This window comes from Panulirus ornatus, chromosome 12, assembly GCF_036320965.1.
Source record: "Panulirus ornatus isolate Po-2019 chromosome 12, ASM3632096v1, whole genome shotgun sequence".
Lineage (NCBI taxonomy): Eukaryota > Metazoa > Arthropoda > Malacostraca > Decapoda > Palinuridae > Panulirus > Panulirus ornatus.
The window spans coordinates 27,637,441-27,653,107 of NC_092235.1; the positions used below are offsets into that span (position 1 = coordinate 27,637,441).

Here is a 15,667-nt window from a genome sequence, read left to right on the forward strand (position 1 = left end):
GATCAGGTGTTTACTTTGAAGAATGTATGTGAGAAATACTTAGAAAAGCATATGGATTTGTATGTAGCATTTATGGATCTGGAGAAGGCATATGATAGAGTTGATAGAGATGCTCTGTGGAAGGTATTAAGAATATATGGTGTGGAAGGCAAGTTGTTAGAAGCAGTGAAAAGTTTTTATCGAGGATGTAAGGCATGTGTACGTGTAGGAAGAGAGGAAAGTGATTGGTTCTCAGTGAATGTAGGTTTGTGGCAGGGGTGTGTGATGTCTCCATGGTTGTTTTATTTGTTTATGGATGGGGTTGTTAGGGAGGTAAATGCAAGAGTTTTGGAAAGAGGGGCAAGTATGAAGTCTGTTGTGGATGAGAGAGCTTGGGAAGTGAGTCAGTTGTTGTTCGCTGATGATACAGCGCTGGTGGCTGATTCATGTGAGAAACTGCAGAAGCTGGTGACTGAGTTTGGTAAAGTGTGTAAAAGAAGAAAGTTGAGAGTAAATGTGAATAAGAGCAAGGTTATTAGGTACATTAGGGTTGAGGGTCAAGTCAAGTGGGAGGTAAGTGTGAATGGAGAAAAACTGGAAGAAGTGAAGTGTTTTAGATATCTGGGAGTGGATTTGGCAGCGGATGGAATCATGGAAGCGGAAGTGAAGCATAGGGTGGGGGCGAAAATTCTGGGAGCCTTGAAGAATGTTTGGAAGTCGAGAACATTATCTCGGAAAGCAAAAATGGGTATGTTTGAAGGAATAGTGGTTCCAACAATGTTGTATGGTTGCGAGGTGTGGGCTATGGATAGAGTTGTGTGCAGGAGGATGGATGTGCTGGAAATGAGATGTTTGAGGACAATGTGTGGTGTGAGGTGGTTTGATCGAGTGAGTAACGTAAGGGTAAGAGAGATGTGTGGAAATAAAAAGAGCGTGGTTGAGAGTGCAGAAGAGGGTGTTTTGAAGTGGTTTGGGCACATGGAGAGGATGAGTGAGGAAAGATTGACCAAGAGGATATATGTGTCGGAGGTGGAGGGAACAAGGAGAAGAGGGAGACCAAATTGGAGGTGGAAAGATGGAGTGAAAAAGATTTTGTGTGATCGGGGCCTGAACATGCAGGAGGGTGAAAGGAGGGCAAGGAATAGAGTGAATTGGAGCGATGTGGTATACCGGGGTTGACGTGCTGTCAGTGGATTGAATCAAGGCATGTGAAGCGTCTGGGGTAAGCCATGGAAAACTGTGTAGGTATGTATATTTGCGTGTGTGGACGTATGTATATACATGTGTATGGGGGGGTTGGGCCATTTCATTTCGTCTGTTTCCTTGCGCTACCTCGCAAACGCGGGAGACAGCGACAAAGTATAATAATAATAAAAAAAAATAATATATATATATATATATATATATATATATATATATATATATATAAATATTTTACTCACATATATGTGTGTGTATGTATGTATGTGTTACTGGACTGCCCACTTGAGGTTACTTCACAAGTGTAAAGTCATCTTTTGCAAGGCTTTGATTGGTGGGAGTACAGTCTCATCAAAGAACTTTCCTCTCCAGAGTTCACATTTTCCTGCTTTTGGAGGTATTGTAGTTTGGGCTGGAAGAGCCTTTGGAAAGAGGTCCTGGGTAGCACTCGCAACATCACTACATGTTATGTAATAAAACTTTAATTGTTAGGGGTTTCATTTATATAGAGTGGGAGTATTCTGATTCCCATGGATATATAGGGTATTGGAGATGCAGGTTGTAAAGACATGTATAGGAAAAAAATTTCAATTAGGTCACTTAGCGCACTTAAATCAGAGGGGCTGAAACATCACCTTGACTGTATCTTCTCACAACAGTGCGGAGATGAAGAATGTTATAGATGGATCATAATTTTGAAAATGATTATGTAATTGCTGAGTTTGATTGCATGTTTAATTAGAGAAGAAACCAGACTCACCAAGGAGCTATAATTGTGGAAACTTCACAGCCAGTGAGAAATGAATCGATAGAATTAAGAAGGGGGTTCCTTAGTCATGATGTTGGTTACTGCTATGGAAGTTCATGTGAAGTTTATAGGGAAGGAATTGTATGGTTACCTTTAAGTTGTAAATAAAGAGAAAGTTAGAGAAGAATGTTATTGCTCAATATGACTGTCAGAAAGCAGAAAAGCTTAGGGATGTACTTTGGAGATAAAAGTGGTTCTTCCACCAGCCAGTATTTGAAAGGTATTAGAGAGCAAGAAAGGAGGCACAGTGAACAGAATAATATGGCAAGGCAAATAATGAATCAAAGCTTTTAACATAAGTTCATTGGAAGCAGATTGTTGTTTAAAGAGCAGCTAATGGGGCAAAGGAATTCAGAAGGGAGAGTTGTTGGGTATGATATAAGAGATATTCAAGGAGCTGCATGTCAAGTTCTGCTATTCAACACCAATGAAATGTAGTAAGAGAAGGAAAACACTGAAATTGCTAGAACAGATATAAGCAGACTGCTAGAAGGCCCAGACCCATGTTTGGCTCACAGTTCTGATGAAGTTTATCCATGTTTGCTGGAAAAATATGGAGATGTATTTGTTGAGGTGCCAGAAATATTTTATAGTATGACACTGGAGAAGGTGTAGCACTAAGGGAATAGATGTACCTTTGTGAAAAATGAAATCAGAAAATTGTACTGAATTATGTACAGATTGGTTTCTGACTAGTCTGATGTGTAAAACGTTGGGAAAGATAATCAAAAAGCAATTGGATCCACAAATGAATAAGAGGAATTAACCAAGTCAAAAATAACGTGGATATGGGGAAGGGAGAATATGCATAACAAATCAGACTTAGAGAGAGGGTAATCTGTTTTTGACAGAAGAGAAGAATGGATGGATTATGTGTCCCTTACCCTGTCAGAGAGCATTTAACACCAGAAGGCCAGTAATTGAATGAATTGATGTAAGGCTAGTAAGGAAGCTGGATCTTCAGGCAGGAATAAGACCTAGAAAGATTTTGAGGTCAATCCGATACATGGTTGATAAAATTCAGCAGGACTGTAAATGCAAATTAATAAAGATGGGAAACAAATTAAGAAGGCTTCTGTATGAATGTTACCTAAATGCAAAATAATGAAAATGGGAAACAAATTAAAAAGGCTTCAGTATGAATGTTAAGTAGCAGTAAATAAGCTACAGAATTTTTTTTATGAAAGGGACTTCAGAGTTAACAGTGTACTTATACCTTCCATTAAACCTCCATCTTGATAATCAAATAATGTAAATTAGGTAAATTCTTAACTAGCAAAAATTACATTTACTTTTTAGTACCTTGCTATAGAAATGTTCAGCAAAGTATTTACAGCATATTTTTGGCCAAAAGTAGAATAAACTTATAGAGCTTAGTAAATGCACTTTTACACAGTGGACACAGCCCAGGGGACATCAAAGATGGCACCAGAATAAAGAGAACATAGACAGTTTTGGGAGTTATAGGGCCATAAACTTATTTATCATGGAACAGAGAAGAGTTAAGGGTGACTTGGTTGTAGCTTGTATGTTGCAAATCAATTTGATTATGTTGAGAGTGAACAGTTCTTTGATAGAGTCAAGGATGGAGCTACCAGAGACCATAATGAGAATCTAAGCAAGAAATGTGTTCAGCAAGATATAAAGAAACACTTTTATGGCATCAGTGTAGTGGATAAATGAATTAAGTTTAGTTTTAGAAATATGATTGCTAACTGTATAATTGTTTATAAAGTTGTTTGATGGTAAAAAAAAATTGTTCAAGAGATGGGGCCCAATGAGTGTAGAATTCCTTCCCCGTATTTCACAAAATGGTAATCATACACACATAGCATGTTTAGAAAAGAAAAAGATGATGCCATAGGTTTGGGAAATTATAAAGCTTTTAAGTTGAAATTGGAAAAAGTTTAAATTCATGTCATAAGGATTATGGAAATCAGCTTACATTTCATTGCTTATTTATTTTGGTTAAACCATTTTGATTGTTTTAGTGAAGGAATGGCTGTATCAGTCTTTTACTGTGAAAAGGGGGATCATGCAAAAATGGTTTCATAAGGATATGAGAGTTGACAGAATACATTTTATGTAATTGGCAAATGTTGCTAGTTGTGTGACAGTGAAAGGGATGATAATTATCTATCATGCACATTTCTCTGAACATACTTGTTGTATTGATATGCCCACATGCATATGTGAATGCAGTGCGTCTCCCTCAAAACTGTCACCTGGCATCATATTCATTTATGGTCATGTCAGAGACCTCTTTCTCTCACCCTTATAGTTCATTTCAAAGGCAATCTTCTGCATCCTTAGCTTCAGTACACCCTCATCTTTACTTATAGCACTCTGGAGAACACTTTCCCCTGACTTGCTCCTATGAAGTCAAAGGCCCTTTGTATTATATTCTCATTGCTGGCCTATGGTCTTACCTTTACAGATCAAAGGAAAGGTCCACTTCCCCACATCCTGGTATCACTCCACCTACAACACCACTGGCCTTAGACCAGACCCTTATGGGTCACTTCAGTGTTCATCTTTACTTTTGACACCATTCGTCTTTGACTTTACAGATCAGTCACCTCAAAGGCTGTTTTCACCCTCATCTTCACCACTAAATCCTCTTGCCTTTGACCTGACCCTCTTGGGTCAGTCACTTTAGAGGCCATCTCTAAACCCTTATCTTCTTACACCCTCATCATCACTGTCCATTAATGAAGACAAGCATGTAAGGTTCAGGTTAAACTCATCTTCAGTATAATAGGGTTAGGGTGCTGATATTCAGATAGAAAAGAGATGTAGCAAAAACAATGTTATGTTGCTATGGATGAAGAAATTATTATTAATATGTGATGTTTTTTTGTTTTTTATTTTTTTGACACAAATGAAGAAAAGATATGAAAAATTTTAATGTCCTCAAGTCTTTGCATAAACTGGATATCCATATATAATGAGATTCTGTAAGCTCTTGGCTTATTTAGAAGAGAAATGTTATATTGCAACATCATATGATGGTCAGCAGTTGGGAAATGGGCACAATAATGTGCCCTGCTACTTGCATAGATATAGATATTTCAGTACAAGTTATAAGGTTGCGTTTCAGGAACACATATGAGAAGAAGCTAATTCGAGCCATCTCCTTACAGGCTCTCAATGTGGAAAAGCCCTACACCTACCACTTCTCTTATTCTTCAATCAGCAAGCAAAATGTCAACTTGCATCTTCGGACTTCCATTGGAGAGAAGCCCTATGCATGTCCCCACTGCCCCTACCGAGCCTCTCAACGTATTCATCTTCTTGAACATATTAGGATTCATACTGGAGAGAAGCCTTTTCAGTGCCCTCATTGCCCATATGCTGCTAGAACAAATTACATTCTTACAAAACATGTCCGTCGTCACACTGGAGAAAAGCCTTTTGCATGTCCTAATTGTGACTATAAAGCAGCTCAGAGAAGTCATCTGACAACTCATTTGCGTACTCACTTTGGAGATCGACCCTTTTCTTGTCCACACTGTCCATACCGAGCATCTCAGCATACGCATCTTCAGGATCATGTTCGAGTGCATACTGAAGACAACTAATAGGTCTGTTGTTTCTTGCTTTATTTTCCAGTGCATAATAGAGAGAAGATTTAATGCTTTTTGAATGTTTGTACGTATTCAAATTTGCTTTACTTCACAGAGACAGAAGTATGAGATTCATGTCTATTTAGCTGTGTTCAGTATGCCATATCTTGCATTGAAAGCAGGTTGGCTCAAGCAGTCTTCCAGAAGAATCACAGTGTAGCTGCTGCTGTTCAGATGCTCTACTGCATTGATTAGATGATTTTGTTGTTGGGAGTTGAATAAGATGAAAGATAATGACTAAAAGCTCATTGTAGTTGTTGTCTCTTACTGCATAATATTGCAAATTGACAATTGAGACAAACAGAAAAGCTAGGCTTGATTATTTAAGATTATTAAGGGGAAAAACCTAATATGAGGCATCTCCTTGCAGGCTCTCAATGTGGAGAAGCCCTACGCCTGCCCGATCTGCTCTTATTCCACGTACCGCCGTGACCATCTCAACACACACCTGCGGACTCACACTGGTGAAAAACCGTATGCATGTCCTCACTGTTCGTACCGGGCATCACAACGAGTTCACCTCAACTCTCATGTTCGGACTCATACAGGCGAGAAACCATATGCCTGTTCCCACTGTTCGTATCGGGCAGCTCAAAGAGCACATTTACTCTTTCACTTAAGAACCCATACTGGAGAAAAGCCATATCAGTGTAAATTTTGCCCATATGCTTCAGCACAAAATTCTCATTTGAAGCATCATGTGAGGGCAGTACATCCAAATCAGATGGAGTCAGTGGAGCAAGAGCCAAAGGAGCAGGAACCAAGGAAAACTCCATATGTGCAATGATTGTAGTGCTATTGAATCATTCAAGTGATCTAAAGGTTTTGACTCTCTTATAGATATCATCTGCAATTAAAACTGTTTTTGAAACATCAGTGAATGATTATATACACATTATTATTATTATTATTATTATTATTATTATTATTATTATTATTTCTTTATTTGATTTTATCATTATTATTATTAATTTATTATTATTGTTATTATTATTATACAACTCCAGAACCATTTTTATGTGGCTCTTGCAGCCTCAAGGCTTGACTACAATCAGTAGCAGAGAGATGATAGACTCCAATAGAGAGGTGTTCCTTCATGAAACTTTACTCTCTTTCACCTACAGACAGTGATACATCAGTGTGAAAGCCTTTTTCACTCAGGGTGTTACCATATGCAAACAGAATCTGGCATATATATATCATCATCATATTTCACACTACTATTCGCCATCTCCTGCCTCAGCGAGGTAGCGCCAAGAACAGAGGACTGGGCCTCCGAGGGAACATCCTCACCCAGCCCCCTTCTCTGTTCCTTCCTTTGGGCGAAAAAAAAAAAAAACGGAGAGGGGAAGATTTCCAGCCCCCCGCTCCCTTCCCTTTTAATCATCATCTACGACATGCAGGGAATAGGGGATAGGGGAGAAAGAATATATATATATATATATATATATATATATATATATATATATATATATATATATATATATATATTATTGTTATTATCATTATATTTATTCGCTGTTTCCTGCATCAGTGAGGTAGCGCCAGGAAATATATGAAGAATGGCCCATCCACTCATGTACACAGATATACATAGATGCCCATACATGCACATGTACATACATATACATATCAGTATATACATATACAGACGATATACATATATACACATGTACATATTCATACTTGCATGCCTTCATCCATTCCTGTCACTATCCTGCCCCCCAGGAAATAGCATTGGTATCTCCCTGCTTTAGTGAGGTAGTGCCAGGAAAACAGACAAAAAAAGGCCACATTTGTTCACACTCAGTCTCTAGCTGTTATGTGTAATAGCATAAAATTCACTGTGAAGAGATATATTTGCACAATCACCACTGGAAAAAGAAATAGGAAAAGTTTTTTATTTCTTTTCCAGTGATGATTGTGCATATATATATATATATATATATATATATATATATATATATATATATATATATATATATATATATATATATATATATTTTTTTTTTTTTTTGCTTTGTCGCTGTCTCCCGTGTTTGCGAGGTAGCGCAAGGAAACAGACGAAAGAAATGGCCCAACCCACCCCCATACACATGCCTTGATTCAATCCACTGACAGCACGTCAACCCCGGTATACCACATCGCTCCAATTCACTCTATTCTTTGCCCTCCTTTCACCCTCCTGCATGTTCAGGCCCCGATCACACAAAATCTTTTTCACTCCATCTTTCCACCTCCAATTTGGTCTCCCTCTTCTCCTCGTTCCCTCCACCTCCGACACATATATCCTCTTGGTCAATCTTTCCTCACTCATTCTCTCCATGTGACCAAACCATTTCAAAACACCCTCTTCTGCTCTCTCAACCACGCTCTTTTTATTTCCAAACATCTCTCTTACCCTTACGTTACTTACTCGATCAAACCACCTCACACCACACATTGTCCTCAAACATCTCATTTCCAGCACATCCATCCTCCTGCGCACAACTCTATCCATAGTCCACGCCTCACAACCATACAACATTGTTGGAACCACTATTCCTTCAAACATACCCATTTTTGCTTTCCGAGATAATGTTCTCGACTTCCAAACATTCTTCAAGGCTCCCAGGATTTTCGCCCCCTCCCCCACCCTATGATTCACTTCCGCTTCCATGGTTCCATCCGCTGCCAGATCCACTCCCAGATATCTAAAACACTTTACTTCCTCCAGTTTTTCTCCATTCAAACTTAACTCCCAATTTATTTGACCCTCAACCCTACTGTACCTAATAGCCTTGCTTTTACTCACATTTACTCTTAACTTTCTTCTTTCACACACTTTACCAAAGTCAGTCACCAGCTTCGGCAGTTTCTCACATGAATCAGCCACCAGTGCTGTATCATCAGCGAACAACAACTGACTCACTTCCCAAGCTCTCTCATCCACAACAGACTGCAGAGTTGCCCCTCTTTCCAAAACTCTTGCATTTACCTCCCTAACAACCCCATCCATAAACAAATTAAACAACCATGGAGACATCACACACCCCTGCCGCAAACCTACATTCACTGAGAACCAATCACTTTCCTCTCTTCCTACATGTACACCTGCCTTACATCCTCGATAAAAACTTTTCACTGCTTCTAACAACTTGCCTCCCACACCATATATTCTTAATACCTTCCACTGAGCATCTCTATCAACTCTGTCATATGCCTTCTCCAGAACCATAAATGCTACATACAGATCCATTTGCTTTTCTAAGTATTTCTCACATACATTCTTCAAAGCAAACACCAGATCCACACATCCTCTACCACTTCACTGCTTTCCCAATCTGGAACCACACTGCTCTTCCCCAATCTGATGCTCTGTACATGCCTTCACGCTCTCAATCAATACCCTCCCATATAATTTACCAGGAATACTCAACAAACTTATACCTCTGTAATTTGAGCACTCACTCTTATCCCCTTTGCCTTTGTACAATGGCACTATGCACACATTCCGCCAATCCTCAGGCACCTCACCATTAGTCATACATACATTAAATAACCTTCCCAACCAGTCAACAATACAATCACCCCCTTTTTTTAATAGATTCCACTGCAATATAAATATATATATATATATATATATATATATATATATTTTTTTTTTTTTTGTCGCTGTCTCCCACGTTTGCGAGGTAGCGCAAGGAAACAGACGGAAGAAATGGCCCAACCCACCCCCATACACATGCCTTGATTCAATCCACTGACAGCACGTCAACCCCGGTATACCACATCGCTCCAATTCACTCTATTCTTTGCCCTCCTTTCACCCTCCTGTATGTTCAGGCCCCGATCACACAAAATCTTTTTCACTCCATCTTTCCACCTCCAATTTGGTCTCCCTCTTCTCCTCGTTCCCTCCACCTCCGACACGTATATCCTCTTGGTCAATCTTTCCTCACTCATTCTCTCCATGTGACCAAACCATTTCAAAACACCCTCTTCTGCTCTCTCAACCAAGCTCTTTTTATTTCCACAAATCTCTCTTACCCTTATGTTACTTACTCGATCAAACCACCTCACACCACACATTGTCCTCAAACATCTCATTTCCAGCACATCCATCCTCCTGCGCACAACTCTATCCATAGTCCACGCCTCGCAACCATACAACATTGTTGGAACCACTATTCCTTCAAACATACCCATTTTTGCTTTCCGAGATAATGTTCTCGACTTCCACACATTCTTCAAGGCTCCCAGAATTTTTGCCCCCCTCCCCCACCCTATGATCCACTTCCGCTTCCATGGTTCCATCCGCTGCCAGATCCACTCCCAGATATCTAAAACACTTCACTTCCTCCAGTTTTTCTCCATTCAAACTCACCTCCCAATTGAATTGACCCTCAACCCTACTGTACCTAATAACCTTGCTCTTATTCACATTTACTCTTAACTTTCTTCTTTCACACACTTTACCAAACTCAGTCACCAGCTTCTGCAGTTTCTCACATGAATCAGCCACCAGCGCTGTATCATCAGCGAACAACAACTGACTCACTTCCCAAGCTCTCTCATCCCCAACAGGGTATGGGGATGAGAGGGGTATGGGTATGTTTCACTTCCCAAGCTCTCTCATCCCCAACAGGGTATGGGGATGAGAGGGGTATGGGTATGTTTGAAGGAATAGTGGTTCCAGCTATGTTATATGGTTGTGAGGCGTGGGCTATAGATAGAGTTGTGTGAGGGAGGGTGGATGTGTTGGAGATAAGATGTTTGAGGGCAATATGTGCTGTGAAGTGTGAAGTGGTTTGATTGAGTAAGTAATGAAAGGGTAAGAGAAATGTGTGGTAATAAAAAGAGCGTGGTTGAGAGAGCAGAAGAGGGTGTTTTGAAATGGTTTGGTCACATGGAGAGAATGAGTGAGGAAAGATTGACCAAGAGGATATATGTGTCAGAGGTGGAGGGAATGAGAAGTGGGAGACCAGATTGGAAGTGAAAGGACGGAGTGAAAAAGATTTTGAGCAATCGGGGCCTGAACATGCGCATACATGTGTATCAGGGTGGGATGGGCCATTCTTCCATCTGTTTCCATGCGCTACCTCACTAACGCGGGAGACAGCGACAAAGCAAAGTAAATATAAATAAATAAATATATATATACATTGTTACGAACATGTTTGTGTGCCCACATGTTCGTGTACATATGTATGTGTGTGTGTGTGTCTTTGTGGTTATGGTGTAAGGGATATTTTAGGGCAGGACAACAGAGTGGAGAGCCAGACCATTAGGCCTAATGGGTTCCCACACCTCTGGACATTCCAGAGGTTGTTATGAACATGTGTGTATGCCCACATGTTCATGTATATATGTATGTGTGTGTGTATATATATATATATATATATATATATACATATATATATTTTTTTTTTAATTTTCCAAAAGAATGAACAGAGAAGGGGGGCAGGTGAGGATATTCCCTCAAAGGCCCAGTCCTCTGTTCTTAACGCTACCTTGCTATCGCGGGAAATGGCAAATAGTATGAAATATATATATATATATATATATATATATATATATATATATATATATATATATATATATATATATATATATATATTTATATATTATTTTACTTTATTATACATAATAGCTGTTTCCCGCTTCAGCAAGGTAGTACCAGGAAACAGACGAAGAATGGCCCATCCACTCATATTCACATATATATGAATAAACGCTGCACATATGCACATATACTTATCAACATACACAGACATATATGTACATACACATGTACATACTCATACTTGCTTGCCTTCATTTGGCGCCATCCTGCCCCACAGGAAAACAGCATGGTTACCCCCTGCTTCAGTGAAGTTGCACCAGGAAAACAGACATAAAAGGTCACATTTGTTCACACTCAGTCTCCATCTTTCATGTGTAATGCACTGAAACCAGAGTTCCCTATCCACATTCAGGCCCCACAGACCTTTCCATGGTTTACCCCAGACGCTTCACATATCCTGGATCAGTCCATTGACAGCATGTTGTCCCCGGTATACATCATTCCAATTCACTCTGTCCCTGGCATGCCTTTCACCCTCCTTATGTTCAGGCCCCAATTGCTCAAAATCTTGTTCACTCCATCCTTTCACCTCCAATTTGGTCTCCTACTTCTCCTTGTTCCCTCCTCCTCTGACACATATCCTCTTTGTCAGCCTATCCTCACACATTCTCTCCATATGTCCAAAGCCAACACACCCTCTTCTGCTCTCTCAACTACACTCTTTTTACTACCACACATATCTCTTACCCTTTCATTACTTACTTGATCAAACCACCGCACACTATATATTGTCCTCAAACATTTCACTTCCGAAACATCCACCCTTCTCCATACAACCCTATCTATACCTCATGCCTCACAACCATAAAACACTGTTTGAACTACTATTCCTTCAAACATACCTATTTTTGCTCTCCAAGATAATGTTCTCTCCTTCCACACATTCTTCTTCTCTTCCAGAATCTTTGCCCCTCCCCCACACTGTAGCTCACTTCCGCTTCCATGGTTCCATTCGCTGCTAAATCCACTCCCAGGTATCTAAATATATATATATTTGTTCGCTGATGATACAGCGCTGGTGGCTGATTCATGTGAGAAACTGCAGAAGCTGGTGACTGAGTTTGGTAAAGTGTGTGAAAGAAGAAAGTTAAGAGTAAATGTGAATAAGAACAAGGTAATTAGGTACAGTAGGGTTGAGGGTCAAGTCAATTGGGAGGTAAGTTTGAATGGAGAAAAACTGGAGGAAGTAAAGTGTTTTAGATATCTGGGAGTGGATCTGGCAGCGGATGAAACCATGGAAGTGGAAGTGAATCATGGGGTGGAGGAGGGGGCAAAAATCCTGGGAGCCTTGAAGAATGTGTGGAAGTCGAGAACATTATCTCGGAAAGCAAAAATGGGTATGTTTGAAGGAATAGTGGTTCCAACAATGTTGTATGGTTGCGAGGCGTGGGCTATGGGTAGAGTTGTGCGCAGGAGGGTGGATGTGCTGGAAATGAGATGTTTGAGGACAATGTGTGGTGTGAGGTGGTTTGCGAGGTAGTGCAAGTAAACAGACGAAAGAAATGGCCCAACCCACCCCCATACACATGTTTATACATACACGTCCACACACGCAAAAATACATACCTATACATCTCAATGTACACATATATATACACACACAGACACATACATATATACCCATGCACACAATTCACACTGTCTGCCTTTATTCATTTCCATCCCCACCTCGCCACGCATGGAATACCATCCCCCTCCCCCCTCATGTGTGCGAGGTAGCACTAGGAAAAGACAACAAAGGCCCCATTCATTCACACTCAGTCTCTAGCTGTCATGTAATAATGCCCGAAACCACAGCTCCCTTTCCACATCCAAGCCCCACAGAACTTTCCATGGTTTACCCCAGACGCTTCACAAGCCCTGATTCAATCCATTGACAGCACGTCGACCCTGGTATACCACATCGATCCAATTCACTCTATTCTATATATATATATATATATATATATATATATATATATATATTTTTTTTTTTTTTTTTTTTATACTTTGTCGCTGTCTCCCGCGTTTGCGAGGTAGCGCAAGGAAACAGACGAAAGAAATGGCCCCCCCCATACACACGTACATACACACGTCCACACACGCAAATATACATACCTACACAGCTTTCCATGGTTTACCCCAGACGCTTCACATGCCTTGATTCAGTCCACTGACAGCACGTCAACCCCTGTATACCACATCGCTCCAATTCACTCTATTCCTTGCCCTCCTTTCACCCTCCTGCATGTTCAGGCCCCGATCACACAAAATCTTTTTCACTCCATCTTTCCACCTCCAATTTGGTCTCCCTCTTCTCCTCGTTCCCTCCACCTCCGACACATATATCCTCTTGGTCAATCTTTCCTCACTCATTCTCTCCATGTGCCCAAACCATTTCAAAACACCCTCTTCTGCTCTCTCAACCACGCTCTTTTTATTTCCACACATCTCTCTTACCCTTACGTTACTTACTCGATCAAACCACCTCACACCACACATTGTCCTCAAACATCTCATTTCCAGCACATCCATCCTCCTGCGCACAACTCTATCCATAGCCCACGCCTCGCAACCATACAACATTGTTGGAACCACTATTCCTTCAAACATACCCATTTTTGCTTTCCGAGATAATGTTCTCGACTTCCACACATTCTTCAAGGCTCCCAAAATTTTCGCCCCCTCCCCCACCCTATGATCCACTTCCGCTTCCATGGTTCCATCCGCTGACAGATCCACTCCCAGATATCTAAAACACTTCACTTCCTCCAGTTTTTCTCCATTCAAACTCACCTCCCAATTGACTTGACCCTCCACCCTACTGTACCTAATAACCTTGCTCTTATTCATATATATATATATATATATATATATATATATATATATATATATATATATATATATATATCAAAACTACCTTAGGATCAATTTCTGTTAAAGATTTCCATTGTTACTCAAGACCTTTCTACAGGCTTTTGTAGTCCAGGGTGCTGAGAAATGTAGACTCCTTTGGAATGAGATTATACTCCCAGTGATGCAGCCTTGCCAAACCCTTCTATCAATATGAGGCTCCTGCAGCACTCAATAAGTTGGTGATGTCCACTGGTTGGGACCACAGGTCATGAAGTTTTGTGATGTCTGTTACTCTGTGTGTAGAGAGTGCAGGGCAACTATTTGAGCATAAGTGCTCAGTGTTTTCTTTATTGTAGTTGTGTTATGAGCATGAAGGGTCTTAAGATATGTTGAAACAGTGTTTGTAGTGTTGTGATGGATAACATCCAGAGTGTAAGGGATAGTATGACTCATGTTTGTCTGTGCCCAGGGTTTCTCATGAGTGTATATGTTCTTGGACTGGAGCATAGAACTGAATTGAGAGGTTGGTTGTTTAGTTCTTGTCAAGTTATTTGAGTGTGCATTGTTTTGTCAGTATTATGTTTGTTGAGGGTAGTGTAATCTGTCATTAAAGGTTACTGAAGTGTTAGATAAGGGCAAGTTTTTTATTTTTGCTTGGGGTTGATGGTTAGTTTAGAATGATTTGGATGGAAGGGGTCTAGTTCTGTTGCATGTTGAGATGGGACTGTATTAGGAGGCTCTTTGTTTCATGGTGTAGGCATTAAGTGTTTGTGGTTGCTAGGCAGCCAATGATTGTTCTGGGAGCACTGTTGTGTGATGTGCAGCTTTTTTATATTTACTTTTGAGAAAGTCGAAGACCAGGCAGATTATGCATGGCTTAAAGAGGAGTTGATGAATTTTTGTTGAGAATGTTGAGTGATTGTTTTTCTTGTCCAAGTCTAGTGCCAGTTGGTGTTCTGAGGACACATAGTTTGTGTTTTGTTTTTGTGTTGATCCTGTTAATGTGAGGAGTGAATGTCTTATGTATCATATATGATACCTAGTATAGTTGATGTTTTGTTCACTGGAAGTGCCTGCCTATGTAAGGTGACTAGAAGATATGAGCTTGATTTATGTCTCTGGGATTAAAATAGTGATCGAAGACTTCTCTGGATATATATATATATATATATATATATATATGGACAATATGTGGTGTGAGGTGGTTTGATCGAGTAAGTAATGTAAGGGTAAGAGAGATGTGTGGAAATAAAAAGAGCGTGGTTGAGAGAGCAGAAGAGGGTGTTTTGAAATGGTTTGGGCACATGGAGAGAATGAGCGAGGAAAGATTGACCAAGAGGATATATGTGTCGGAGGTGGAGGGAACAAGGAGAAGTGGGAGACCAAATTGGAGGTGGAAAGATGGAGTGAAAAAGATTTTGAGTGATCGGGGCCTGAACATGCAGGAGGGTGAAAGGCGGGCAAGGAATAGAGTGAATTGGATCGATGTGGTATACTGGGGTCGACGTGCTGTCATTGGATTGAATCAGGGCATGTGAAGCTTCTGGGGTAAACCATGGAAAGTTGTGCGGGGCCTGGATGTGGAAAGGGAGCTGTGGTTTCGGGCATTATTAC

The 15,667-nt window shown here is 40.3% G+C and overlaps 1 protein-coding gene across 31 annotated transcripts in view; it reads left to right on the forward strand.

Annotated features, from left to right (window-relative positions):
• The window catches only part of LOC139751952 (uncharacterized), a 331,514-nt gene that overhangs the window by 144,676 nt on the left and 171,171 nt on the right, over positions 1-15,667 (forward strand). The window contains exons 5-6 of one of the 31 annotated variants that reach the window (XM_071667669.1): positions 5,131-5,571; positions 5,984-6,121. The exons of 29 other annotated variants lie outside the window; for them this stretch is intronic. In XM_071667669.1, coding sequence (XP_071523770.1) covers positions 5,131-5,568 — 438 coding nt within the window. In that variant the 3' untranslated portion in view covers positions 5,569-5,571; positions 5,984-6,121. Of the gene's footprint in view, positions 1-5,130; positions 5,572-5,983; positions 6,431-15,667 lie in introns of those variants that run through there. One more of the 31 variants, XM_071667672.1, reaches the window with a different exon arrangement.